Source organism: Petaurus breviceps, unplaced genomic scaffold (assembly GCF_028583685.1).
Source record: "Petaurus breviceps papuanus isolate PSGF00001 unplaced genomic scaffold, PetGlider_PUasm1.0 38, whole genome shotgun sequence".
In the NCBI taxonomy this organism is placed as follows: domain Eukaryota; kingdom Metazoa; phylum Chordata; class Mammalia; order Diprotodontia; family Petauridae; genus Petaurus; species Petaurus breviceps.
In genome coordinates, this window is record NW_027186304.1 from 76225221 (window position 1) to 76250898 (window position 25678).

Here is a 25678-nt window from a genome sequence, read left to right on the forward strand (position 1 = left end):
TTCTTTAATCTTTTAGTACACACACCAAGTGGTGATATTGCTGGGTCAAGAGATATGCATGGTTTTCATAATCCTTTGGGAATAGCCCCAGATTGTTCTTCAGAGTGATTGGACCAGTTCATGGCTTCATGAGCAATACATCAGTGTCCCTATTTTTCTACATCCTATCCAGCATTTGTCATTTTCTAGTCCTTTTTTGGAATGGTATAAACAATTGAGTATCCAGAATGACCTCACTATATCAAATTCTGGAATATAAATTGCACTGTAATGTAGTATGTTAGGTTTTCTTACAGGAGGAAATTAGAGCCAGCAGGTACACTGGAATTCACATCACCAGACTATTACCCAGTTGCACTTTATGAATAGCACATTAATATTCCCCAAACCATGTCCTATTATTGTTCAACAGTTTCCTTGAGAAAGGAAAGCTAGCAATATTCTTTCCTTCTAAAATATTAAATACTTTTTTTTGTTTGTTTCAGAAACATTTAGGAAGATCAACAGTTTTTCCAGGTGAAAATTACTCTTTTTTTTGTTTGTTTCACAATTTTCTGGACTTCCTGTTTTGCTAAGATTATTCCATATTTATGCACCAGAATTTATGGAATATGTAACTGTATACACATGTGCACGTGCACATGTGTATGAATGTACTAATTTATAGCCCCAAAATGTTCTGTGCCCAGTTTGCTGCATTAATGCACCGATTCTTGTCTTCTTAATTTCGGTGTTCCCTCCTTTAAAGTTTACTGTTGCCTTTACATAAGATTCAGGGATTGGTAGGGTTGGAAGAAGAGAAGGAAAAATAGTAAATTTATAGTGTATTATACTTTGGACTGCCTGTGTGTGCCACTGTGCTAAGGTGTTGACCTTGAATGCAATAAGATCAGTGTGGGCCTAAACAGCCTTGGAATGGTTGGAAGAGATGTGAATAGATAGATAGGTAGATAGATGACTTATGTGTTATTTTTTTATGTTTCTTATACCTCCTAAAATAGTAATGGGCACCTAATATTAAACAAGAGGGAGGCAGGAAGAGAAAGAGAGACTAGTAAGAAATAAACTTTACTGTTAATGGGTGGGGCAGGATCATGAATGATATTGATAAACTAAGGAATTTAACACTAAAAGAACCTGGAGTTAAAGAATACCTCAAAAGAGGTATCACTTGATGCAATCATTTTTTTAATCTATTTTTAAAAAAATAGAGATAGAATGAAAATTTTTATTTTAAATAAAATGATAACATTTTTTGTCAAATGATGGTTCCTGATTTTTTTAGTATAAAAATTGTTGTGCTGGTTGAAAGAGAGCCATTTAGCTCTTTGAATAAAATGACCTGAAGGTAGAACTTGAGAAAGATTTATGTAGCAGCAGTCTGCAGAATGAATCGAGTTGTTGCATAATCTGCATTGCTCTTCCTTCCTGTTCAATTTGAGAAGCATTTATTAAGTTACTAAGCTTGTTTTGAATCCAAGTGCCAAGTTGTGTGGCACAAAGACAAAAGTAAAGCTGCTCTTCTCTTCTGGGAGCTTCCATTCTTGAAGGGTGGGGGGGAGGAGTGGACAACAACATATACACAGATAAATATACACCAAATATGTACAGAGGAAAAAGAAATTATTGGGTAGGAGGGATCATTTATCACCAATAGGAATCAGGAAGGGCCTTATATAGGTGGTGGCATTTGAACAGAACCTAGGGATTCTAAGAGGCAGAAGCAAGAGAGGCTGCCTGTGTAGAGGTATGGGGATGAATGAGAATGTTGTGAACAGGGAAGTGAGTAAGCCATTTGGGCTAGCAAATAGAATGCATGTGCGAGAGTGAGGTGAAATAAGTCAGGAAATTTATGTTGAAGCCAGATTGCAAAGAGCTTAAAATTCCAGAGCAGGCAGGTGATGTGGTTAGACCTGTGCTTTAAGAGTATCACTTCTATAGCTGTGTGAAGGATAGATTAGAGAGGGAACATAGAGCAGAGGCAGAGAGATTAATTAGGAAGCTTTTGCAGAAGGGTGGTTGGAAGTGATGAGGATCTGAACTAGATTGGTAACTAAATTTCAAGATCTCTTGTGAAGGTAAAATGCATCAGAAGACAAACCTAGGAAAGGGCTGTTTCTTAAAAACATAGGCAGGAAACACCATGCAAGAGGAAAAGATGGTGAAAAGTATCAAAGACCAGGGGGTAAGGGCAAAAAGATTGAGAACCAAAAAAAGGCTTTCCAATTTTGCTGTTATCAGAAATGTATTTCATTTATCAGTAGAAATGACTTAAAGACTGTTAAATTACATTAACCTTTGCCTTGTTACTGTACCCAAAAGACTATGAGGCTTTTTCTAGCTGACTTCTTCCATTTGAAACTTTTCAAATGTTTTGTCTCCCAGGTTAGAATGTAAGCTCTTTGAAATCAGGTACTGTCTTATTTTCTGTTTCATTCAGCGAATAAACATTTATTAAAGACCTGTGCTAAGTGCTGGGGATACAAAAAGAGGTCAAAACCCCTCCTTTCCCTCAAAGAGTTACAACAGTTACAGTCCGGTGAGGGAGAAGGCAGTACAAACAAATATTTGCAAAGCAAACTATACATAGGACAAATAGGAAATAATTAACAGAGGGAAGGCACTGGTATTAAGAGGGGTTGGGGAAGGTGAAATTTTAGTTAGGGACTTAACTTCAGAGTGGTGAGATAGCATTCAGACCTGAAGGTCAGCCAAGAGAAAATGCCCAGAGCCAAAAGATGGAGTGTTTTGTACCCCACCCACTCCAATCCATCCTCCACTCAGCTTCCAAAGTGATTTTGGCAGCTACTGAATAAATTAAATAATAATGAATGTGAATAAACTTCACTGACTGCACAACATCTCCAGGATCAAATATAAAATCCACTGTTTGGCAAATAAAGCCCTATAGAGCCTGACCCCCTTCCTACTTTTCCAGTCTGCTCATACTTTCTTCCCTCCTTGAACTCTGCAATCCACAACTTTGACATACTTGAAGTCTCACTAATACAAAGCTATCCTCCAACTGCATGCCCCCCATGCCTGGAATGCTCTGCTCTCCATCTCTACTTCCTGGCTTTCCTGTCTTCTTTAAAAGACTCAGCTCAAACCCAGCCTTGCGCAGGAGGCTTTTCCTCATCCATCCATGCATACTCCATTTCACCCTTTCCCTCTATTCTTGTATCTGTATCTAATTGTTTACATGTTGGCTTCCTCATTATAACGTGAGCTCCTTGAGTGCAGACAGTTTTTTTGCCTTTCTTTGTACCCTAGGACTTCACACAGTGCCTTATATAGTAAACAAACGCTTGTTGACATATTAGCACAACAGAAAAAGAGAAAATAGAGTTATGAAGTGAGAGGAGAAAAATAAAGAATGAATAAATAAATAATCATAAAAATGTAGTGAGTCCTTGTTATTTGCCCTGGAAAATAGGGCTTGCAGAATGAGTAAGATAAGTAGGAAAGACAAGAAGGATGGTGCCTGCTAAGAACCAGAACAAAAGTAGAAAACGTACATCCTAATTGTGGAGTCCCAGCCTGCTTAGAGCAGAGGGTGCTAGCAGAAATTGCCAGGAAATAAGTTGGATTAAAAAAAATTTGATGTCATTCTTTAAGATTTGTAAAGCACTTTCCTCACAAATAATCCACAAGTTAGATGGTGCAAATATTATCTTCATTTTACAGATCAGGACACAGGTGAAGGTAACTTGTTCACAGACACACAGCTACTAAGTGTCTATGATATAATTCAAACTTAGAGTTCATAACTACAAGCCTGGCATTCTAGCCACTGAACCTTGTAAGCCAGGAAGAGAAATTTAATCTTGATGTGGTAAACTATCCAAACCCACTTTTTTTTTTAAACACTGGAAATGGTATTGAAAGAACATTCTGTTTAATTCAGTAGATGTGCTAAATACCTACTAGGTGCCAGGCAACATGTGAAGCACTATGGATACAAATAAATAAAAGAAATATAGTACCTGGGGGCTGCTAGGTGGTGCAGAGAATGAGTCAAGAGGACCTGGGTTCAAATCTGGCCTCAGACACTTGACACACTTACTAGCTGTGTGACCTTGGGCAAGTCACTTAACCCCAATTGCCCTGCCCTCCCCCCTCCAAAAAAAAAAGCAGCAAACAAACAAAAAAAGAAGTATAGTACCTGCCTTCCAGGTGCTTATAATTTGTAGGGGAAAGCAGCATACAGGAGGCTAAAAGGGAAAGAGGACTGTGGCATCATGATGATGATGAAGTCAAATCCATGGAGTCCAGCTGGTTTTCATGAAAATGGTTTTCAGTGCTGTTGAGCTTTATGATCTGCTTTAGTGGAGGTAAATATCCACATTAAAGAAATCACAAAACATGAGCAGCAGTGTGCAGGATAGATTGAAGGTCTAGGAAATAAGTCTAGCTAACGTTTTATACTAATCCTGGAATGAACTGATAAAAAATGTAGACTAGGGTGGTGGCCGAAGAATAAAGAGGCAGAGGTGCATACAAGAAATAATTCAAAGAAAGAATCACAACATTTAATAACTGAATGAATATAAATGATTTACAAAAAGGATGATTCAAAAACTAATAATGACGAGAGATATTACATGTACTCATTCATGAACTGCCTTGCACATGTTTAATAAAAACTGATGTGAGCATGGGTGTGAATTTCATATATATATATATATGTTGTAATGGTAGTTGCTTTTCCCCTAGCTGTTGTATATGTCTGTTGATCTATTTCACAGACATAAGATTGTCAGTTTTACTCTCCATTCCATTATCGAACAAGTCTGTAACAAGCATCGTACCTAGAACAGAGTAGGCACTTAATAAATGCTTGTTAATTGACTCTTATTCTATCTGTCCAGGACTTGGCACATAATAAGTACTAAATAAATTCTTTTTCATTCAGTCATTGATTAGTGGGAATATATGCTCAAGGTCCCAGAAAATTTAAAACTGTAATTTTGAATAATAAAGGTATACTACCTATCTTTCCCTTTCTGCCATGTTTTATAGATGGGGGGGGAGGGAGGAGGGAGGAGAGGATTAGAGTACTTAATGGAGACTAAAAGTTTAACTGAATAATTATCTATATAGACTTCTTAGGGTCTATGCAAAAAGTTAGTAACTTTTGCCTAAGAGTTTTCAAAATCACCTATACCTTAAAGGAAGAAACTTTCCAAATTACTCATCCCTTTTCTCAAACAAAATATGAAGAATTGATGGAGGCTTTTATATACAGTGAATGTTTTGGGGGCAGCTGCATTCTTCTTGGAACATCATCCCAACTGTTACCACCAATATTGCAGTTGACCAGAGCTAATGATTCCCTTTGGGCCTGGTGGAACATTCCCCAAATTGATATTTCCTAAAGACCTATTTAGTAGCTTTGTGCCTGTATCTTGACATAAGACCAAGAGCCAGTAGACTGCACCCAAAATTTCAGTCCTATAAATTTGGCTTCAGATCTAGTGCTGAAAGAGATCTAAGAGGCCATTTCGTCCAGTCCCTCAATTTACAGGTAAGAAAAGTGAAATTCACAGAGAGGTAACTTGCCCAAGGATTTTAGAAGAGGGTTGTGTGTATTATTTGTGAATTCTTTCATTTTTTAGGTTTAATTTTTCACATAACACACACTCATCCATTAAGAAAGAGCATGCTTCTAAATGCAAGAAAATATCAGGAAAGAATCAGCTCCTGCTCCCCGTAAGTCTGTCAAAGTGCCCAGTACAAGTACGTAAGGACAGATAGATAGCCTTAATTGCAGATAAATTCTATTTGATTCTCAGATTAGAATCCACAGCACATATATATTATATTTGAATCTTCTAATTGGTCATGAGGCCCTGGCAAAGTACAAGGGGCTACAATAGCCATGGCACCATTAGATGGTCTTCACAGTTCTTCTTGCTTCTTCTCCCTAGCTAAGTTAATCATAAGCTCTTTGTGAGTAGGAACAGTAGTGCATAGAATGATGATAGGTATGTTTAACTCTGTTGGTATTTAGCTATTTGATTATAAAATCTGTATAATACCTAATTGTATTAATGTCATAATTCCCTCCCCTCCTTTAGTCCTATGTAAATGCCTCCAGAGCAAGGGACTGCTTCTTTTTCTTTTATCCCTAGTACCTCAGATTGAGTAGGTGTTTAATAAATGTTTCTCAAAATATATTAGAGCTGGAACCTTAAAAACCAGCCTTCTTATTTTAAATTGCTTTCCTAAAGTGTCCCAGCAAATTAGTAGCAGAACTAAGACTAGAACCAATTTGCTATCTTGGAGTCCTGTGTTCCTGCCACTATACTATGCTGATTGATAATGTTAATTGAAAGTATGCCAATCTAAATGCTTCTCTTTTTAAATTTCAGTTTGATTATGGACCATGTGCTGATATGTGTGCTTGAAATGTTGAAAATAACAATTTGTGAAGACTTTGCCATCTAGATGCTTAACTGGATTAAACGCCTAATTAGGATGGTTTGCGAACAAGTTGGAATAAGCATGGAATCAGTGAGTATCCAAAATTGATTTTATAAAGCAGTGGTAAAATATGTCTATGAAACATACTGGTTCCAATGTTAAAAAAAATCACAAAAGACAACCTTCTTATAACAGTCTTGCATATACCAGGAGTATACTTTCTTTTTTTAAATTTATATATCAGACTTATAGTGTGAATCAGAAAACTTAAGAGCTGAAAAAGACCCAAAAATCTAGACCATTTACCAATTTTAAGAAAATTTAATTTTGGTTGTTTTTATACAGTTCCAAATTCATTCTCTCTCCCCCTACCCATTGAGAAAAGGAAAAAAACCGCCTATTACAAATATGTAGAATACGGTTTTTAAGTGAAAGGAGAATCATTTTAATTTGATACTGTAATTTCATTTAGTGCCAATATATGAATGATATTGGTCTATGTTGTATACAAAAATTTAATATAGTTTTTATCTATGAAGAACTAAGGATTTTTTAAGAAGACAGTGGGGCAGCTGGGTGGCTCTTTGGGTAGAGTGCCAGGCCTGGAGTCAGAAAGACTCATCTTTCTGAGTTCAAATCTAGTTTCACACTAACTGTGTGATTCTGGGCAAGTCACTTAACTCTGTTTGCCTTGTTTCCTCATCTAGAAAATGAGCTGGAGAAGGAAATGGCAAACCATCCAGTATCTTTGCCAAGAAAACCCCAAAATAGGGTCATGAAGAATTGTATAGGATTGAACAACAATAATAAGACAACATTGTTTTAAGCTTTTAAAAAAGAGGTGTTTTGGATAGATTAAAGGTAAAAGTGGTAGAATACATTCTACTTACTTCCAGCCACATTAAAAGAAGGACTTGAGATGAAGATGATAATAAGTAAAACAAGTTAAGGCAGGTTGTTTACACAACACAAAAAGGAGAATGAGTAAAAGGAAAGGAAGTTGGATTGTAAGGTGTTTATGGTGTACTAACCATGAGTGGGGAATATCAGTTAATGTCAGTATGCAATTTACCATAGCAGTTCCTAGCAAGAAAGACTAGGACTGATGATCTCACTTCCAGTAGGTGGAGAGTAGACATATTTCAGTGACCTGAATTGAATGTGAGATGTTTGTATTTCTTCATGGCCAAGTGACAAAATTTGTTCAGAGCACAAGTTCATTTCTAATACAAAAATAAGGTAAAGAGGCTTAAGGGTGATCTCTTTGTTGTTTGTCATTAGGGACAATGAAGTATATCTGTGTGTGTGTGTGTGTGTGTGTGTGTGTGTGTGTGTGTGTGTGTGTACACAGATTACATATTAAAGGGGTGAGGGGGAGAGAGAGAAACTTCAGTGTGAAAACTAAGGAGAGAAAGGATTTGAAGAGACACTCTTGACTTTTGTCAGAGGTTGGAAGGGCACGGCAGCAATTCCAAACCTTTATATTCCCTTTCAGATGTCCCATGGTCCCATCCTCCTCCCACCCTTTCCATGTAGAGCCTTAGTCTCCAAATTGTAGCCTTTTATCCAGTGATGATGGCCTCCTTGCTGTTCCACAAGTAAGATGCTTCAGATCTTGGCCCTGCACATTTTCTCTGGCTGTCCCCCATGCCTGGAACATTCTCCCTCTTCATCTCTGCTTACTTGCTTCTCTGGCTTCCTTGTAAGTCCCAGTCAAAATCCCATCTTCTACAATCCCATCTTTCCTAACCTCTCTTAATTCTAGTGCCTTCCCTCTCTTAATTATCTCCTGTTTATCAAATAGTTATGTAGCTTGTTTGTACATATTTGTTTACTTGTCTCACCCATATGATTATGAGTTCCTTGAAGGCAGGGTCTGTCTTTTGTCTCTTTTTGTATTCCCAGTGCCTGGCACGTAGTAGGCATTTAATCATTGTTCATTGACTAACTACCTAATTGATGTGTTGAGGTTTTTAAAGCCTTTTTTTCAATAAAAAAGATTGTGACTATCAGGGTAGGGAAACAGAAGGAATAAATAAGGAAATTAAGGTGATATAAAAACAAAAGCTAGCAGCAATTTTTAAAAGTTCCTTCCCCAGTCATAGCTGTGAAAGGCACTACCTCCTGTTTTCCTTTTTATTATGAGATCTTTAATATTTAGATGACATACTCTTTGGAAATCAATAAAGCTATTTGTTTTGACTTTTTTTGGGTAATATTTTCCTTCTCAGAGTCTGAAATCTTCCTGGATAGTGCCTGGACTTAAAAACTACAGGTTCCCATTGCTGAATAGTTTGCCATTAGTTAAGGTCATGTGAATATAAATTTATGCTGAAAAGGATCAGCATAGATAGATAGTCCAGTCAACTTTTACACATGTGAGGAAACTGAGGCACACACAGTTAAATTATTTGCTTCAAGGTTGCACAACTGTAGTGACAAAGATGAGATTTGAACTCAATTTCTTAGTATTCTTCCCACTCTACCACACTACTATCTTCCCAATACTCTATATCTGATACATTGAACTTAGTCTTACTATGGTAAGCTCTTCAAGAACAAAGACTATGTCTTCTACCTTTATATTTTCTCTCTGTACAAAGACAACATTGTTAGAAAGTTAAGAGGAGAGGCGTGGCTAGGTGGCACAGTGAGTAAAGCTCTGGCCCCCGAGTGAGGAGGACCCGAGTTTGGTTCCGGCCTCAGACACTTAACACGCACACAAAAAAACTAGCCATGTAACCTTGGGCAAGTTACTTAACCCCAATTGCCCTCCAAAAGGAAAAAAAAATATAAAGTTAAGAGGGGCAGCACGATGCACTGGGTTAAAAGACTGGCTTTGCACATAGTCAGAGAATGTCAGTTCTAGTTCTGGCTCCATTATGTATTGGGTAGAGCATTAAACTTGGAGTCAGGGAGAGTTAAGTGCAAGTCTTGACTCAGACACATGCTGGCAGGGTGACCCTGGGCATATTTCTCAACCTCTCTTGGCTTCACTTTCTTCATTTACAAAATCACAGGATTGTTGTGATTATCAAGTGAAGTAACACATATAAAGTGCTTTGTAAATCTTAAGGCACTATGTTAAGGCTAGTCATCATCATCACTACTACTACTACTACTACTACTACTACTACTACTACTGTAGCTACTACTACTGCTACCATTACTGTTACTACTGCTGCTACTACTGCTTCTGGTACTTCCACTTCTTGACTCCACCACTTCTGCTTCCTTCTCCCCCCAGGCTTCAGTTTCTTTGTTTGTAAAATGAAGGAATTATACTAGATCATCTCAGAGGCCCCTTCTAGTTCTACATTTATAATCCTAAATTGATATCACTTATTTTTTGTCATTTCTTTTTTTTTTTTTTTTTAAAGCAATTGGGGTTAAGTAACTTGCTCAAGGTTACACGGCCAGTTATTTCTGGGTGGGTGCTAAGTATCTGAGCCCGGATTTGATCTCCAGGTCATCCCAACACTGGGTCCAGTGCTCTTACTCACTGAGCCACCTGGCCACCCCATTTTTTGTCATTTCTATCACCTTCCCTCATATTTTTCTTCTTCATTCTTTTCTTCTCTAATGAAGAATCCCATGTATGTTTTTATATTACCTTTTTTTTTCTGTATGAGGAAGCAAGTATTATGGAACTGATGGGTTGCTGTTCTCTTGCTTGTAGTGGACAGCCAATATTTAATCTGGGGAAAGAGAATATGATTTAGAATTTTCTATTTTCTCATCATTTTAAGGAATGAACTTTTTTGCTTCCTGTGTTCTGTAGTAGGAACATGTATATGACTAAGAATTTCAGATGAGAAAGAAAACAAACAAGAAAAAAATGTGTCCTTTGGTTAGGGATTTTCATGAGAATCCTAGGGAGTTCCACTCTCCTGTTTTTTTTTTTTTAATGTACAACTTAATTTCCCTTTTCTACCCCCCCCTTCACACCCATAATCTAAAAAACCCAAGAGCTTATTTTTTTCTAGCTTGTCTTTAAAACAGTCCATTCACTTAAAGTGTTCATTGGGATTGAATTTACAGTTGGTATTTCCTACTAAATATTGTCTATCAGATTATTACATGAATTTGAATAAGTTAATGTAGAACAACTTTAAAAATAGAAAATAAAGTAGAAATATGGCAGCATTTAATTATAATTCCCTTTACTACTACATGAAGCTAGGATATGTAGCCAGCACGACTCAGACAGATGACAGCTTCAGACTCAAGCCTCACACTTCAACACCTCTACTGTACCATTTCACAATGTTAAAATAGAACAAACTGCTTTCCTAATGTCACCAGATTCCCCCCATTTTGCTGTCATCACATTCAAACACTGTTGCTAAATGTTATGGACTGTCACAACTAGATACATATACACACATGCACACTGTCTCTCTACCTCTCAAATTCTTTCCCAGAATTTCTCTTAACATTAATATAGCTGTAGTTACCTCCCTGTGTGTGCATGTGGTTTTTAATATATGCATATGTACTGTGTGTATAACAAATGGATAAAACCAAGAATAATTTTACTGTTTAGAAAATTTTTTGAAAGTGATCCACTTTAGAGATTCGGCAATAGAGGATCAATATCAAGAAGCTTTTCCCTTTGCTTCTTTTCTGATCTCTGTCTGGGTATATCCAAATAACAATATGTCTTTAATTGCTTCAAAATAGAGGAAATCATTTTCTACACATCTACATTTACAAGGCATAGTTGAGCCAGGAGTAGAGGGAAAGAGAACCACTTGGGTCAAACAGCCTCCCAGTGTACAGATGGTGACTTTTCAGTACCATCTGTTCCCTATTCCTTTATAGCTATTTGCATTTTTTTCTCATGAGGGCTGAAAAGAGGAAATAAAGGAAGACCTAATTCTGTGACTCCTGGAGGTTAGCTGCTCTTTTTCGTACTATAACAGAAGCAACTCTTTCGTCCTCTTCCCCAGAGGCCCCAGTGAGCAGACTGCACGGACCTTTGCCTCCTGTTTCTTTATACAGTGCAAGGTGCCATGCAGAACACAGGTAACAAAAACAGAAGAATACTGTTGGCATTAAAAAAAGTAATCAAATACAACCATCACCTTCTGTGTTGCTCAGGCATGGTTTGTTTTTTGTTTTTGTATTTTTTTTAACTACACCTTCCTTTTTCTGTAAAAGTGTTGGTTTTGTTTTGTTTTTCTATGAAACAGTTAAGATAGTAATGTAGAAAACTTAGGAATTTTTTACCTGCGTGTTTACTATTCAAGCCATAGGACCATAAGCTGGAAAAGGTATTGGCAAATCTTTTACTTCTCTTGTTGAGCTTTCTCTTTTTTCATTGCTTCCATTCTGGATTTACTCTTATTGATAAGAAAGTTGAATTTCTTTTGAATATTGTCTTTTTCCCATGCTTTGTTACTAGTGTGATGATCAAATTATATTTTTTTTTAACTAAATCTATTTCTTATGTCATAGTGTTATTTGAACTATGGCTTACTACTAGAATTACAGGGAAAAAAATTAAGAAGGCAGGGTTTTAATAACTAAAGGTTGCCTTTTTTTGCCCTAATTTATGATTCTATTTTTAAAAGATCAAGACTAAGGAAACCCATTGAAAAATGTTGAAGGTAAAGATTTGTTTAAATATTATCTGTTAATTCTCTGCCCATTGCATGCCCATTCAATTTTTTTTCTTGGCTTGGCAATTGCTTTGTTTTATTTATCCATTAATAAAACTCTGTGTTGCCTCACACTTTCCATTTTGTCAGATGTCCTTCCTCTCCCATATAACCTACTTCTGTTCAAGGATATATTCAAATGGTAGTCCTCTCTGTTAGGTGGGAGTTATATCATCTAAATTTCACATCTAATTCTTAACTCTCCTAACCCATTTTTTTTTTCTGGACTTTACCCACTCAGAAATCAGGGAGACCCTGAACATGCTAAACATGGGAATCATATAGAATCCCTGAAGAGAGACAAATGCTATTCCTGCCCTGTATTCTCCCAAATTGTGTTTGGCTTTGGCCCAACTCTCAGAGTTCAAGGTCAACATAGGTAGTGTGGAGTGTGCCTTAAAACTAAGTTGTTCTTCATCTGAAGCACTACAGAAATATTATCTTAAGCTCAGCCTGATTTGTGATCATGTATGCCCAAGGGGCCAGCTCCAGAACCACCCATGGCATTGCATTCCTCATCATACTCTGAGCAACAGTAAGGTAGATTCAGAGTAGAATCTTATATTTGGAGCCATAAAGGACTCAAAAGTTGAGCCTAAAACCTTATTTTGTAAATGAGGAAAGGGAAGCCAAAGAGGCATAATTGACAGAGCCAAAATTCAAAACCAAGTCCTCTGACTCTTGAGTTAGGGTTTCTGCACTCGATATTGGTGTATCCCTAGCCTCTGGGCTACCTGGAAAGAGCGCAGTCTATTTAATTACAAGATTTCAATAAATAGAGTGTAGTCACAAATGTTACAGATATTAATGTATAGTAGGAAGTATAATTCAGTTCTGTATCACTTCCATTCTTTTCTTTAGGATTCACTTTTAATGGCTCACTTCTCCTTATTAATTATCCTGGTCTTCCTACTAAATCTTATCTGTCTTTTCTTTAAAATAAAGAATTCATGCAATCACATTTGTCCTTTTAATGAAAGACCAATGTACTTAAGAAAACGTGTTATCAGGCTTCATAGAGGATCCAGTGTGTATCACTAATCTCCATACATGCCTAGTATTGTTTTCTTTTGTTAAGTTTTGCTTTTTTTGTTTTGTATGCTGTGCATTAATAATTGTAGTTGATAATGCAAAGCATTCTGTGTCCATTCTTACTTGATATTAAATAATGAAAATGCATGATAATGCAGTTGATAATACAAAGCATTCTGTGTCCATTCTTATTTGATATTAAAAAAAATCTGATATTATTCAAATCCCAACACATTTGTGTTATGACTAGATCTTATGCTTTCAGACTGACTCTTTAAATTTTCTAAAATGAAAGAGTTAACCTAAGAAGCCCCTTTGGTAAAAAGCAGTGGGGGGAAATTTTCATACTTTGTAAGTAGACACTGTAATATAATAATAAACATGACATCAAATGAATTATTAGTTTCAATATATTACCCATTCCACATGCTCTTTCCAATAACCTTTGTTGCATTATTAGTAGCTTAAGCTACGTGCTCTTAATTTTTAATTGGGAAACACTTGAGCTATTTCTCCCAAATGTGGAGCATTCCTCTTATTATAGTGTGCCATCTAATTATATGGCACAGTCAGTGTTTTATAATTGACTGATACACTCTGTATTAACAGTGTTGTAAGGATTGTCATTAAATATTTGTGTTTTCTACTTTCTCAGGTACTCTGGTCAGGCAAACCATATGGTTCATCTCGAAGTATTGTAAGGAAGATCGGTACTAATTTATCTCTGATTCAGTGTCCAAGAGTTCAGTTTCAGGTATTTTTTCCATGTTTTAAAATTCATTCATTTATATATGTACTGTATAAATTGTTGGGGGTTTTTTAAGGGGCCATCAGACTTTTGTATTTTGCTAGCTACATTAGTCTACTAGTAACAAAATAAGGATTGGGAATGCTCAATAACCTCTTCTGTCATAAGTCTGATTTTTCTTCTTAAACTGAGTCATGTACTTGGATCCAGTTTTATTTTTCACAATTGTCAGTGTAATGTTGCTCTTCACTAAGAATTGTGTGGTCTTGTGTTTTGGAAATAAAGACCCTGTAGATTTTGTTGTAAACCAGCTCACACGAAGGTGGCATCAGTCATTCAATGAGCATTAGTATTTAGGTCCCATATGGCAGAAACTCACCTTAAAAATATGTGCATGGATCCTTAGAAGCATCCTACTAAACGAAAATCTCCTTGACCCCAAGTAACCATTAGGTATGCTCTATGTTAGTGCAGGGACAGGATGCCTCCAGTATCACTATTGCTTTATGGCAACTAGAGTTACTTCCTCTGCAAAGATGGCTTCTCTTTGAACTCCCCAGTGTTCTTTTGAAATTCTTTTGATACTGTAGGTCACTGTTAGAGCCCTGCAATGAAGACAGAATCATACTGGTGGTAGTAGTAGCACAGGGAAGGAAAGTTTTGACTTGGTATCAAGAAATGAGCAAAAGGTCCTCACTGATGCCAAAAACCACTTAGAGCAATGAGAAATCTTTCTTCCTCTGTTTTTCTTTGAACCAGCTTGAAATTGACCAATGGCTATGTATGTGTGTTTACAGTTAGAAGACCTTCCTTTCCAACTGCAACGGAACTTTTTCTAAAGTGATGAAGTCCAGAGGTGGTACATCTGCTATGCAGTCAAGCTGCTCTCTGGGGTTCTTCTTTGAAAATCTGTGGTTCCTTGGAGTATTCTGGCAATGAAGCCCTAAATTAGATGGGGTCCCTCTAAATGTCTCTGAGTGCCATGTCAGTAACAACTCTTTTTTTGCTTAGAATTACATCGTTGATTTCTCTGGCTTAGGAATTTTGAACAGTCCTACTGATACTATATAGCCATGTTTTTGTTCTTAGATTTAAAACAGACACCATTATGACAAAGCCTTTTTCAGTGCAAGTTCAGATTTAAAGTTGAATTTCTCACACACCAGTTTCATGTCACAGGTGGCATTTTGTTTAGATATTTTGGAAAGTAGAAGAAAGACAGTTCTTCTCATCCAAGAAACTCCTACTGCTTTAGATAATAACTGCTAACTGCCCCCGAGTTAGGTGACAGTCACAGCTGTTAGCACTATTCATATGAAGGAATAGAAATAGGAAGTTTAAAAATGTCCAGTTATATGGTTGAACCAGAAAGACAGTAATACAAATTATTTAAATTGTTAATTCTAAGAAAACTGCACACTGTAGTAATCATAGTTCTTTAAACTGGGTTGTCTTAGACTTTAGATAAGCCTCAGAGTTGACAGATCAGAACTTTGAAGGGATATAGACAAAAAAATTTGAATAGGAATATAGAATTTCAGTAGGTGGTTTGCTTTGGGTTCAAATCAGAATTTGAGGGTTTGTGTAGATACATTTGCTGCAGAATATTGCTAGTAATTTTTTAAAATTTCCTTGATCATCTGCAGACTATTTTTGTTTTAATCACTTCATATCATTTTTTTTCTTTTCATGCCAAGTTAGTAGGTCAGAAGAGCTTTTGATGAAAAATATAATTAATGTAAGATTGACTATTTACAAGCTCTTCTTTTTTCTTATAAAAATTAAAAATTGCAACAAATGTTCCTTATGAACAATATTTTAGTAATTCAGTTCGTTTTGACATGTGACCAAACTGTTAACTTTATTAAACCGTAGCATTCTTTTAGGCACTAAAAAGAGGGCAAAGGCTTAGCTGTCTCCAGAATCTGATCCTAATCACTCAACAAGTTTAGGGATTTAAATGAACCTATTAAGGTTGTTTTTTTTTTCACTGAGATACAGAATAACATACTTTTATTCATGTAGTTGGTAACAAATGAAAGTGGCTTGCGATAGCACTTAATTGTAACCTGAATCTGCTCTGATAATGGCCTTGTCTGACTCAGTAATTGCCAAAGAAAAGCTTCTTTAAAAAGTTCCTGTTTTGCCATATTTTATTTGTAGTTTAGAATTAAGAATGTCTATGAAGTTATAGAGCTAGAAAGGACCCTAATTAGAGCTCATCTAGCACAACCTACTCATTTTATAGATGAACAGCCTTAGCCTCAGTGAGGTGAATCAAAGACCATGATCATGTTATCTGAAACTACGGGGCAGTTGCACATGCCCAGTGGCTATTTCTTAAATACCCTCTGTTAAATATAAACATTATCTTTCCTTAAGGATTCACTGGAAGACATTTATTTGTAAGAAGTGTATTTTAATTTAGTCTTTTGAGACTGAGTTATCTGAATTGGTAGTGGGTCTTTGAGGGCTCCATACTTTTTTTTTTTATTTTAAGCAAACAGAGTATGAGGCTGGATTTAAACTCAGGTCCTCCTGACTCCAGAGCCATGCTCTATCCATTGCATCAGGGAGCTGTCACTATCTGCAGACTGATAAGATTTATACTCAAGAAAGATTAATTTACTCAATTAAAAGACATATACTTATCAATTCTCCTATGTGCAAAACACTCTATTAGGGAGAAAATATAAATTTGACATTCATGATTCCTTCTCTCATTGAGATTTAGAGGAGTATGGATAGGAATAGTTAAGACAATTTAACTACCTTTCATAATCATCAGACTAGTTTCTTTAAAAAGTAAAGTAGAGATTTTGCCTTATCTCAGCTGTTTTATCCCACTTATGTTTCTAAGTAAATTTTGTGTTTCTTCAGATTTGTAGTATCATTGTCACCATGTTCAGGAAGAAAAATATGTTGGAGGTGTTCCTTTAAACCTATTTAAAGATCCTGCTTGAAATCCTCCAGGCCTTTATAAAGTAGAATGCAGTGTTTTGAAGCATATCAGCTTAGAGTTTACCACAATTCAGTTCCTGTCTCCAGCGTGTTTTTTACATTTAATATAATGCATCTCTAAATTCTTAGTCTCCTTGTTCTAACTTTAACTTAGTGATCTCAAAAAAAATGGAGAGATTTGTACTTTTTATTCATAACCATTATAGCTGGTGTATGTATACATATATATGTAATTTAAGGTTTGCAGAGTGCTTTGCAGAGGTTATCTCCTTTGAGCCTCATAAACAACAGCCCTGCGAATCAGATGTTATTACAGGCATTCTGTTTTATAGATGAGGAGTCTGAGGTTGAGAGAGGTTAAATAACTTGACCATGGTTACAGGACCATTAAAGTGGCAGGAAACATTCAAACCTACTTTTGCCCAAGTCCAACACCTTCCACAGTGGTTTGACTGAGTTTCTTCATATCATTGAAAAAAATACACCTTTACCATTGTCCTTCTTTTAAAATAGTGTAGAAAAGATCACTAACATTAAATTTAAAAATATCTTTTTGGATTTTTGTTACGAAAAGATATTTGGGCACATAGCATTTTGAAAACTAGTATTCATTCATTGATTTTGAAGGCTAGTTTTCAGTTAACCTGTTTGTTCCTTTGAAAAGGTGGTTTTTGTCTTAGGTCTTTTGTGGAATGGCATTGCCATCTATTGACAGTCGTGAAAATAGCCACTAACTCAAGAATAAACTTGACTTAATTTTTGTTCCTGTAGCACAAAATAGTCTCAAAATCATGTAGGGGATAAAAAAAAACACAAGAGAAATTCAGTAGACATTTTTATGGTTATAAAGTAGAGAAAATAGTAAGCTGAAGGTTGTATTATATAAATCCACCCTGACTGCTTGCCCTCAGATCAAGATCACTTGTATAACTGGAAAAACTTAACTGCATATTTCTTTCCCAACTTCCCCACTCTAATTATTCCTTTGCCTAACTTGAGGATTAAAGTAGCTATGTGAGTGGAATGGTCGCCTAGAAAGACTGTCTTGAATATTTGCTAGCATTACCCCAGGACTAAACCTACAAGAGAAGTCCCAAGCTTCTTAGGGCTTTGCCTTAGTCTCTTCCATCAGTCTGATGGGAGTATTTGAAATAGAAGGTATACAAGGGGCACAGAACCTATACCAGTGTTCATATAACAGTAATTTCCTGGGCCCTTTTTCTTATGTATTACTTTTTTTTGAAGATAAAGTAAATGCTAATGTAATTTCTCATCAGTTCCATTTTACAGAATCATAAGAGTATTCAAATAGGGAATCTAAAATAATTTAACCCAATTTTCCTTTTACTGATAGTGAAACTGAGATTCATAGAAGTTATAAATTCCTGAGTTAGTGGCAAGAGTTAAGAGTGGAACTTTGGGTCTTCCAACTCACAGTACTTCTTCACATTATATATGCTCCATATATAAAAGTAGATTTCATAGGATTACAATATGAACAATCTGTACTGTCTTTCCTACAACAAAAATGGCATGTGTAGAAAGTAAAAATTGTTAGCTTTTTTAAAATGAAAAGCTAAAAGCCAATTGATTCACTGTTTTGTTTTCTATTTGACTAATAACTATTACAGTAGTGCTGGTAAAGTATAAAGTAGAAGTGTTGTAATTATCAATTAATAGACTTATTAAGGGCCTGTTCCCTGTGCTAGTTTAAGTGAAAGGGTAAAAGATTGTTTACAACCATAAAAAATTCTAGCCAAACTTTGCAAAGGTACTGTAAAAATTTTACTGTTTTTTATTTTACAAGCCAGAAACTGAATAGCCTAATGTAGTATGTTAAAAATGAGACTCACATGACCAAGTTGAATGCTCTAAAATTCCCTATTCTTTGTCTCAGTTCATACAGTCTTTTTCTATTTTGCTTTTACCAATATTTTTCATTCATTCAGTTTACTTGGTTTAATTTAAAATTAACTAAATACTTAAAATTAAATTTAAAATGTCCTCAATTTAAAATAATGTAAATCTTTTTATCTATTATTTAGTCTTTTGTCAAATATTCTTTCACCAAATGTGTTACTTTATGTGAAGTATATATTGGGATGCTTTGTGATAATTTTATTCTTATCAAGTGTTGATTTTCCCAATGGTGTTGAATACTAATTTTAATTTTGTCTTCTATATCAAAACTCTTGAAAATTTTCTATTTCTTTCTCTTTACTATTTTTCCTTCTTTTTCTTTTCTGCTAGCATTAGTAGGAAAGGACCATGCTGTGAAACTTCAGTAAGTCAGCCTTGTCTACCTCAAAATTCTTATCAGTTATTGGTGCATGTTGATGCTGGTATCTAAATCATGCTACAGATAACTGTAAAACTTGACAACTAATACATGCTGCAAACTCACCTTTAACATGAACTTTTTATAAGTGAATTATCCTTTAGGTATTACATTAGCTATTTTGTTTCCCACACTGTAAGCATCAGACACTTTCCATTCTGAATGTTTTGTTGCCTTCTGTCTGTATTGAAGATCATTGGAATTACTGTTTGAATTTACTTTATCTTTGGTGAAATAAAACCTAAGTGAGGTTTTTGTTTTTTGTTGTGTTTTTTTTTTTAAGTGCCACTAGACGATGATCATTATACATGGAAAATTTAGAAATGTCAGAATCCTTTAAGTTCCCAGTACAATAGTACTTTTAAAGTAGCATAGTGTTACTTTTCAAGGACAAGATTTATAGATCTGAGTGTGTAAGTTTAAGTAGTAATGAGTAGAAATCAATTTCATTGATTTTGGAACCAGATTTTTTATAATAGTTTGTTGACCACTGATTGTGGGCATGACCTTTTACAATGACAGTAGGTAAATTAATGTTTCAATATTAAAGTAAAGAACATAAGTATAAGAATTTGCAGGATTTAAGCAAGTGTGCCATGCAAAGGGTAGTATTTCATATTTATATAAAGAAATAGAACAGACAAGGAAATATATGTGAAACAAGGTGGGTTATGTCCTTAGAGAGTATTTTGAGAAAGTGATTATGTTCCTTGATCCTTGATTGCCAAAAGACATCCAAGATAGATTTAATTTATCCATGAGAACATGAGCCAAATCAACCTTTGGGGAATGAATTGGGCTTTATATAGTGCTTGTGTATATGTTCTTTGAAAGTCATTTCTTTGATATTGTCTTTCTCCTTTTACAACAAAAGTTCATGAAGAGACATACTTAATAATTTTTAGAGCATAACAAGAAATAAAAAAGACAGAAATAGATTTTTAAAACATGCCTAACTCTTTTACAGAAGCAATTTTATTATAATGTTTCTTTAAAGTTATTTTTTTGAAAATAGTATACAGAAGATCAGATTTGGGTTTTGATATGTTCAAAAGATATATTGAGGTATACAAATTAGAAAGCCCGTTAAAATGTTGTCTTTTAGGTATCAACATCCAGAGAAGTCTCTGGGGCTTGCAGTTCATATAGTAAGGGAGTCCTAACCCAGAATCTTAACATAGAGGGAACATAGCCCACCACCAGTTAATATAGGACCCTCCTTTTACCAGTATAGAATTAATTCAGTATTTTAATGTATCTATGATTTCATTAATGTACATATTTCCCTAACTATGCAAAGTAATGCCTTCTCATCCTGTGTACTTCTGAATCCTCCCATCAGTCCTCCTCAGGGGACCCTCTAAATGGGAGGAGTGCCTTCGTTTAGATCTCTCGTTTATTATCAGGATGCTACATTATGCTGACCATCTGTTATCCTTTGGTCTTGCTATGTGACTTTCCCATGGATAATTACAGTGTTACTTAGAAACTTCTCAGGCCTCACAAAATTATGTAATTATACTCAACTTCTTAAGGGTTGATGACTCTGCTCTGTGAGGGGAGAATAGTAGAAGTAGTAGAATAGTAGAAGTCTCCCTTTTTCTTTCACAAGATGTTCATGTAGGCCACAATATAGATTCCCTGTGCTATAAATTCACAAAGGAAAACCTGCCAGATAGTGAGATGGTATTCACATCTACTTTACTTTTTAAAAACTTTTAATATTCTAAAATATTTTCATTTGTGCATCATCTTAATTTTAGTGCCACTTACTCTAATTTGTATTTAATTTGGCCAGGTATCCCTCCAACCTATTATATACTTAGTTTGTAAGCAAAAATAACGTCTTTTTCTCGTTTGTGTATCTGAGAAAATAAACATGTATTGTCATGTTTAAGATATTTTAGATATTAGTATATATTGTAAAGAGGTATATATGTAAAGAGGTGTGTGTGCATTGTGTGTGTTTGAGAAACATATTGAGAAGAGATCACACCTCAAAAGAACAGGAAACAGGGTAGTCTTCAAAATCATACTACACAAGGATCAGCTGAAACAGCAAGGGATGTTGACCCTGGAGAAAAGAGTTTGGCAGGGACCTGATAGCTATAATATAGAAAAGAGGGTAGTCAACTTGTTCAGCTCTATCGCAGAAAACAGAAGGAAGAGTAGTGGTAGAAGTTTGTAAAAGAGTCAAATTTAGGTTTGATCTAAGGAGAAACTTTAATAACAATTTGAATTCTCAGTTGAAATAGACTGCCTGGTGGAGGCCTTCTACAGCTCTGAGATTGTGTTGAGCACATTGTTCCAAATACTCTATTATTACAATTCCAATTTTTCATGCCCTCTTACATTGTTGAAACTATTTAGAAGTTATATGACTCAGGCCATGTCTTATAATCCCAGACAACTCTCTAAGACTCATAAGGTTCAAAAACAATGCCAGCCTACATTGGTAAAGGGAATACATTTCACTGGAAGTCCCCCATGTCAGTAAAATCACAGGTCTGGTCCCCATCTTCTTCAGTGATTACTTCAAGAATCTGATTTTGCAGGGGCGGCTAGGTGGTGCAGTGAGTAGAGCACCGGCTCTAGAGTCAGGAGGACCTGAGTTCAAATCCGGTCTCAGACACTTAACACTTACTAGCTGTGTGTCCTTGGGCAAGTCACTTAACCCCAATTGCCCCGCATTCCCCCCTCCAAAAAGTTTTTTGGGAAAAAAAGAGAAGCCAATTTTGTTGGTTTGAATATTCCATTCATTGGCATGATAGCAACCCCTGTACAGTGTCAGTAGATTCATCATCACACGAGAATGAGGCATTAAAGTAGGATTTTATCTGAGGATTAAGTATAACATTCAGAATGATCCTACATACTGAAAGCCAAACAGTTAAATGCTTGTTGATTATGTATACCACTTATTTGGCTATTTTTTAAATGGAGTTTTCTTTTAAACTAATTATATTAATGTCATGTATCACAGAATCTCAGGGTTGAAACGAATCTCAGAGGCTATTTAATCTAACCCATTCCTGAATAAAAATCTCCCCTAGAATATAGCTGTCAAGTGATCATTCACCCTTTGCTTTTGAATACTACTATTGAGGGGTAACTCGCTACCTCAAGGGGTATAGCCCATGCTGAATTAAAGCATGTAAGTTCTCTGAGGTTAGGGACTCTTTGTTTTTTTTGTCTTCACATCTCCAATTACTAGCTTCTCATTGTAGGTGCTTGATAAATAATTTCACCAAATATTTTCCTTAAATCTACCTTTCTAAACTGCTACTACTTGTTCTAGAATGTCTTCCACATGACTGCCTTCAAATATTTGACGAGCTTGAAGAGTCATGTACTCCCCAAGTCTTCTCTTTTCCAGGCTAAACATTATTTCAGCCAGTTCTCATTTGTCACAGATTCAGTGCCCTTCAATATCTTGTTCACTCTCTAGTATATGGATATCCTTCCTAAAATGTGGTGAACAGAAGTGAAAATAATACTCCAGGTGTATATCTGAATAGGGGAGAATACAGTGGGAAAATCCATCAGCTTCGTAGTCCTAGATACTGTCTGTCTTAATGAAGTCTAAGATCACAGCTTTTTTTGATGACACTTTATTGACTTATATTGAACTTAGGTCCACCAAAACCCTCAGACCTTTTTCATATAAAGTCCTATGCAGATTTGCTTCTCCCATTTTATACTTGCAGTTAAATTTCTTAAACTCAGCCATAACATTTATCCCTGTTAGATTTCATTTTATTAGATTCATACCATGTTCTAGCCTATTGAGATCTTGAGTGTGGACTTCAACATATTAATTTCCTCCTTGCTTTCTGTTAACTGCAAATGTTATAAGTTTGCTAGCTATATCTTTATCCAAGTAACTGATAAAAGTGTTACACAATACAGGGCCAAGCACAGATCTCTGCAGCACCCCATCAGATACCTTCAAAGATGATATCAAATCTTAACTAAATTAAACTAAATCAAATCTTAACTAAATTAAACTCTTTGAGTTTAGTCGGTCAAACATTTCCAAACCCACCTAATGTACTCTCCTGTAGCCCATTGTTCCAAGAATTATTTCCCTAATTAGTTATCTTGTCAAATACTTTGCTAAAATCTGGGTGAACTGTATCTCTACCAAATTCCCTTGATCTGTTAGTCAAATCACCTTATAAGAAAAGGATATTATTTTAGTGTGGTGTGTTTTTTTCTTGATGAAGTCTTGCACTTTGTGATAGCCACTTTGTTTTATAGGTGTCCATTCTATCTTTTTAGTGATCAGATCTAGAATTTTGCTCAAATTATAGTATATTTACTGATCAGTAGTTTCCAGAGTCTCTTCCTTTTTTAAAAAAATCATGTTAACACTTGACCTTTGTCAAGTCTCTGGATGTCTTTACTACTCTCCAGTCTTTCAGAGATAACAGTGAGTAACTCAGCATTTACTTGTAACTTACAGTTCTTTAGTATTTTACAATGTCCTTCATCTGGGACTGGCAACTTGAACTCATCAAGGATAGCTAGATTATCTTTTACTATTCCCCTTCTTATCTGGAGAGTCAACCTACATTTCTTTGAATGGTGAGTTGTTGGTGTGTTTTGTTTTTTTCTGTGAGAAGGCATCATTCAGGTAGTCTCACAGACTTGCTTTGAATAGGACAGGTGCCTTTGCACAGGAAGAAGGTGGATAATTGGTGGAATGGATGTGTTTTCTACATATTTCATTTTCATTACCTTCTGAAATTTATCTGACAAATATGTACAATTGTCTTGCCTTAGCATTTTTTTTAACACGGGTAGCTATTGGTTTTTCTTTTGTATTTAAATAATTCTTCCATCTAAAAAATGTACTAGCAATCAGAAGTTATATTTCAAAAATAAATCTTAATAAAGCTCATATTTAGCACATCATATTAATTACAGAAATATTTATATTCTTTGTTTTACAACTTCTAAATTCTTTTCTTAGTTTACATATCTGAATAATATTTGTGGTGACTTAAGCAAAAGAGTAAGGGCTACCAGGACTGAACCTGAGTTAAAATTACTTTTATACTGATGCTAAATTGCACATGAATCCTTTTGACATGCTTGGCATTTTTCTTATAAACAACCCAGCTGATCATGGCAACTTTTTTCCCTTTTGTTCCTATAGTAAGTTTGTTTTCATTACCATCTGTGAGATGCAATTAATAAGACTTTTCGATTTAGAAATTGTTTTTGTGGTTAGTATTAATAAATGCTTTATATTTTAGATTGTATTTGTATTTTGTAGATGAAAATATTTGAACAGAAAACAGAACAATCCTGGTTCAGTTAAAAAGCTAAAGATATTATAAAGACTGACCAATATTCAAAGATTGGCAAATTGTCTTAGTACCCACATAGGAACTAAGAATGATATTAGTAAAGTCTTTATAGAGAATTTATGTTAGGAAAGTTAGAAATATACTGTTTTGTAGTCTTACTACCTGTGGTTTTTCTTTGGGTTAAATTTTTCTTAGCTTATTCATTTCAGCATCAAAATAAGAGCTTTTTGCCTTGTTTTCAACTTTTAGCTTACCAGTCATTTGACAGAATGGAGCCCTAATCAACGCCAAGAGGATGCAGTGGCCTCTTTTGCTGATGTGGGATGGGTCGCCAAAGAAGAAAGAGAGGTTTCCACAAGGCTAAGGTTAGTCTTGAAGGCCATTAATAAGAGCTGAGTTGTATGTTTATCATAAGCAATAACCCAGCTTTACAATTTTGTCTTAAGCACTTGAGCCTGTTCTTCATTACTATTTGTGACCCAAACAGTAATAACACAAGTTATTTTCATTAGCTTCCAAAACAATATGTGTGTGTGTTTGTTTAGCAGCATGGCTAATGTGGAAATATCTAAGATGTTATGAAGGTAAATTTGATAGGATTTGGCAGCAGATTAGATATGAGAGTTGAGGGAGAAGGAGAAGGAGGCAATGACACCTAGGTTTCAAGCCTTGAGTGATGAGTGGTGGTGCCTTTGACAGTAATTATTACATTTGGATCAGAGAAGGGTTTGGATGGAAATACAAAGTTTTGGACATGTTGAGTTTAAGATGTCTATGGAACATCCAGTTTGAGGTATCTATTAGGCAGTTGGAGATGTAAGTCTGGAGGTTAGGGCTGGATAAGTAGACCTAAGAATTGGTACTTCAGAGGTGATAATTAAATCGAAGGGATGAGATCACCAAATGAGATAGATAAAAGGAAGATAAAGGGCCTAGGAGAGAGCCCTTTGGGATACCTATGTTTAGTAGGCATGACCTGGATGAAAATCCAGCAAAGAAAACAACATGTTAGAGGAGAACCGGGAGAGAACTGTCACAAAAACTTAGAAGAGAGCATCAAGGAAAAGAGAGTGATTGACAATGCCAAAGGCTATAGAGAAGGCAAGAAGGATGAGAATTGTTCAAAGGACCAATAGAATTGACAATTAAGAGATCATTGGTAACTTTGGAGAGGGCAGCTTCAGTTGAATGATGA

General features: G+C 35.5%; 1 protein-coding gene across 5 annotated transcripts in view; it reads left to right on the forward strand.

The window, feature by feature from the left end:
- The window catches only part of MTFR1 (mitochondrial fission regulator 1), a 58389-nt gene that overhangs the window by 6489 nt on the left and 26222 nt on the right, over window positions 1–25678 (forward strand). For 2 of the 5 annotated variants that reach the window (XM_069100025.1, XM_069100026.1), the window contains exons 2-4: window positions 6375–6516; window positions 13777–13875; window positions 24733–24848. In XM_069100025.1, the coding sequence (XP_068956126.1) occupies window positions 6451–6516; window positions 13777–13875; window positions 24733–24848 (281 nt within the window). In that variant the 5' untranslated portion in view covers window positions 6375–6450. Of the gene's footprint in view, window positions 1–485; window positions 517–6374; window positions 6517–7921; window positions 8025–12002; window positions 12039–13776; window positions 13876–24732; window positions 24849–25678 lie in introns of those variants that run through there. The other 3 variants (XM_069100029.1, XM_069100027.1, XM_069100028.1) reach the window with 3 other exon arrangements.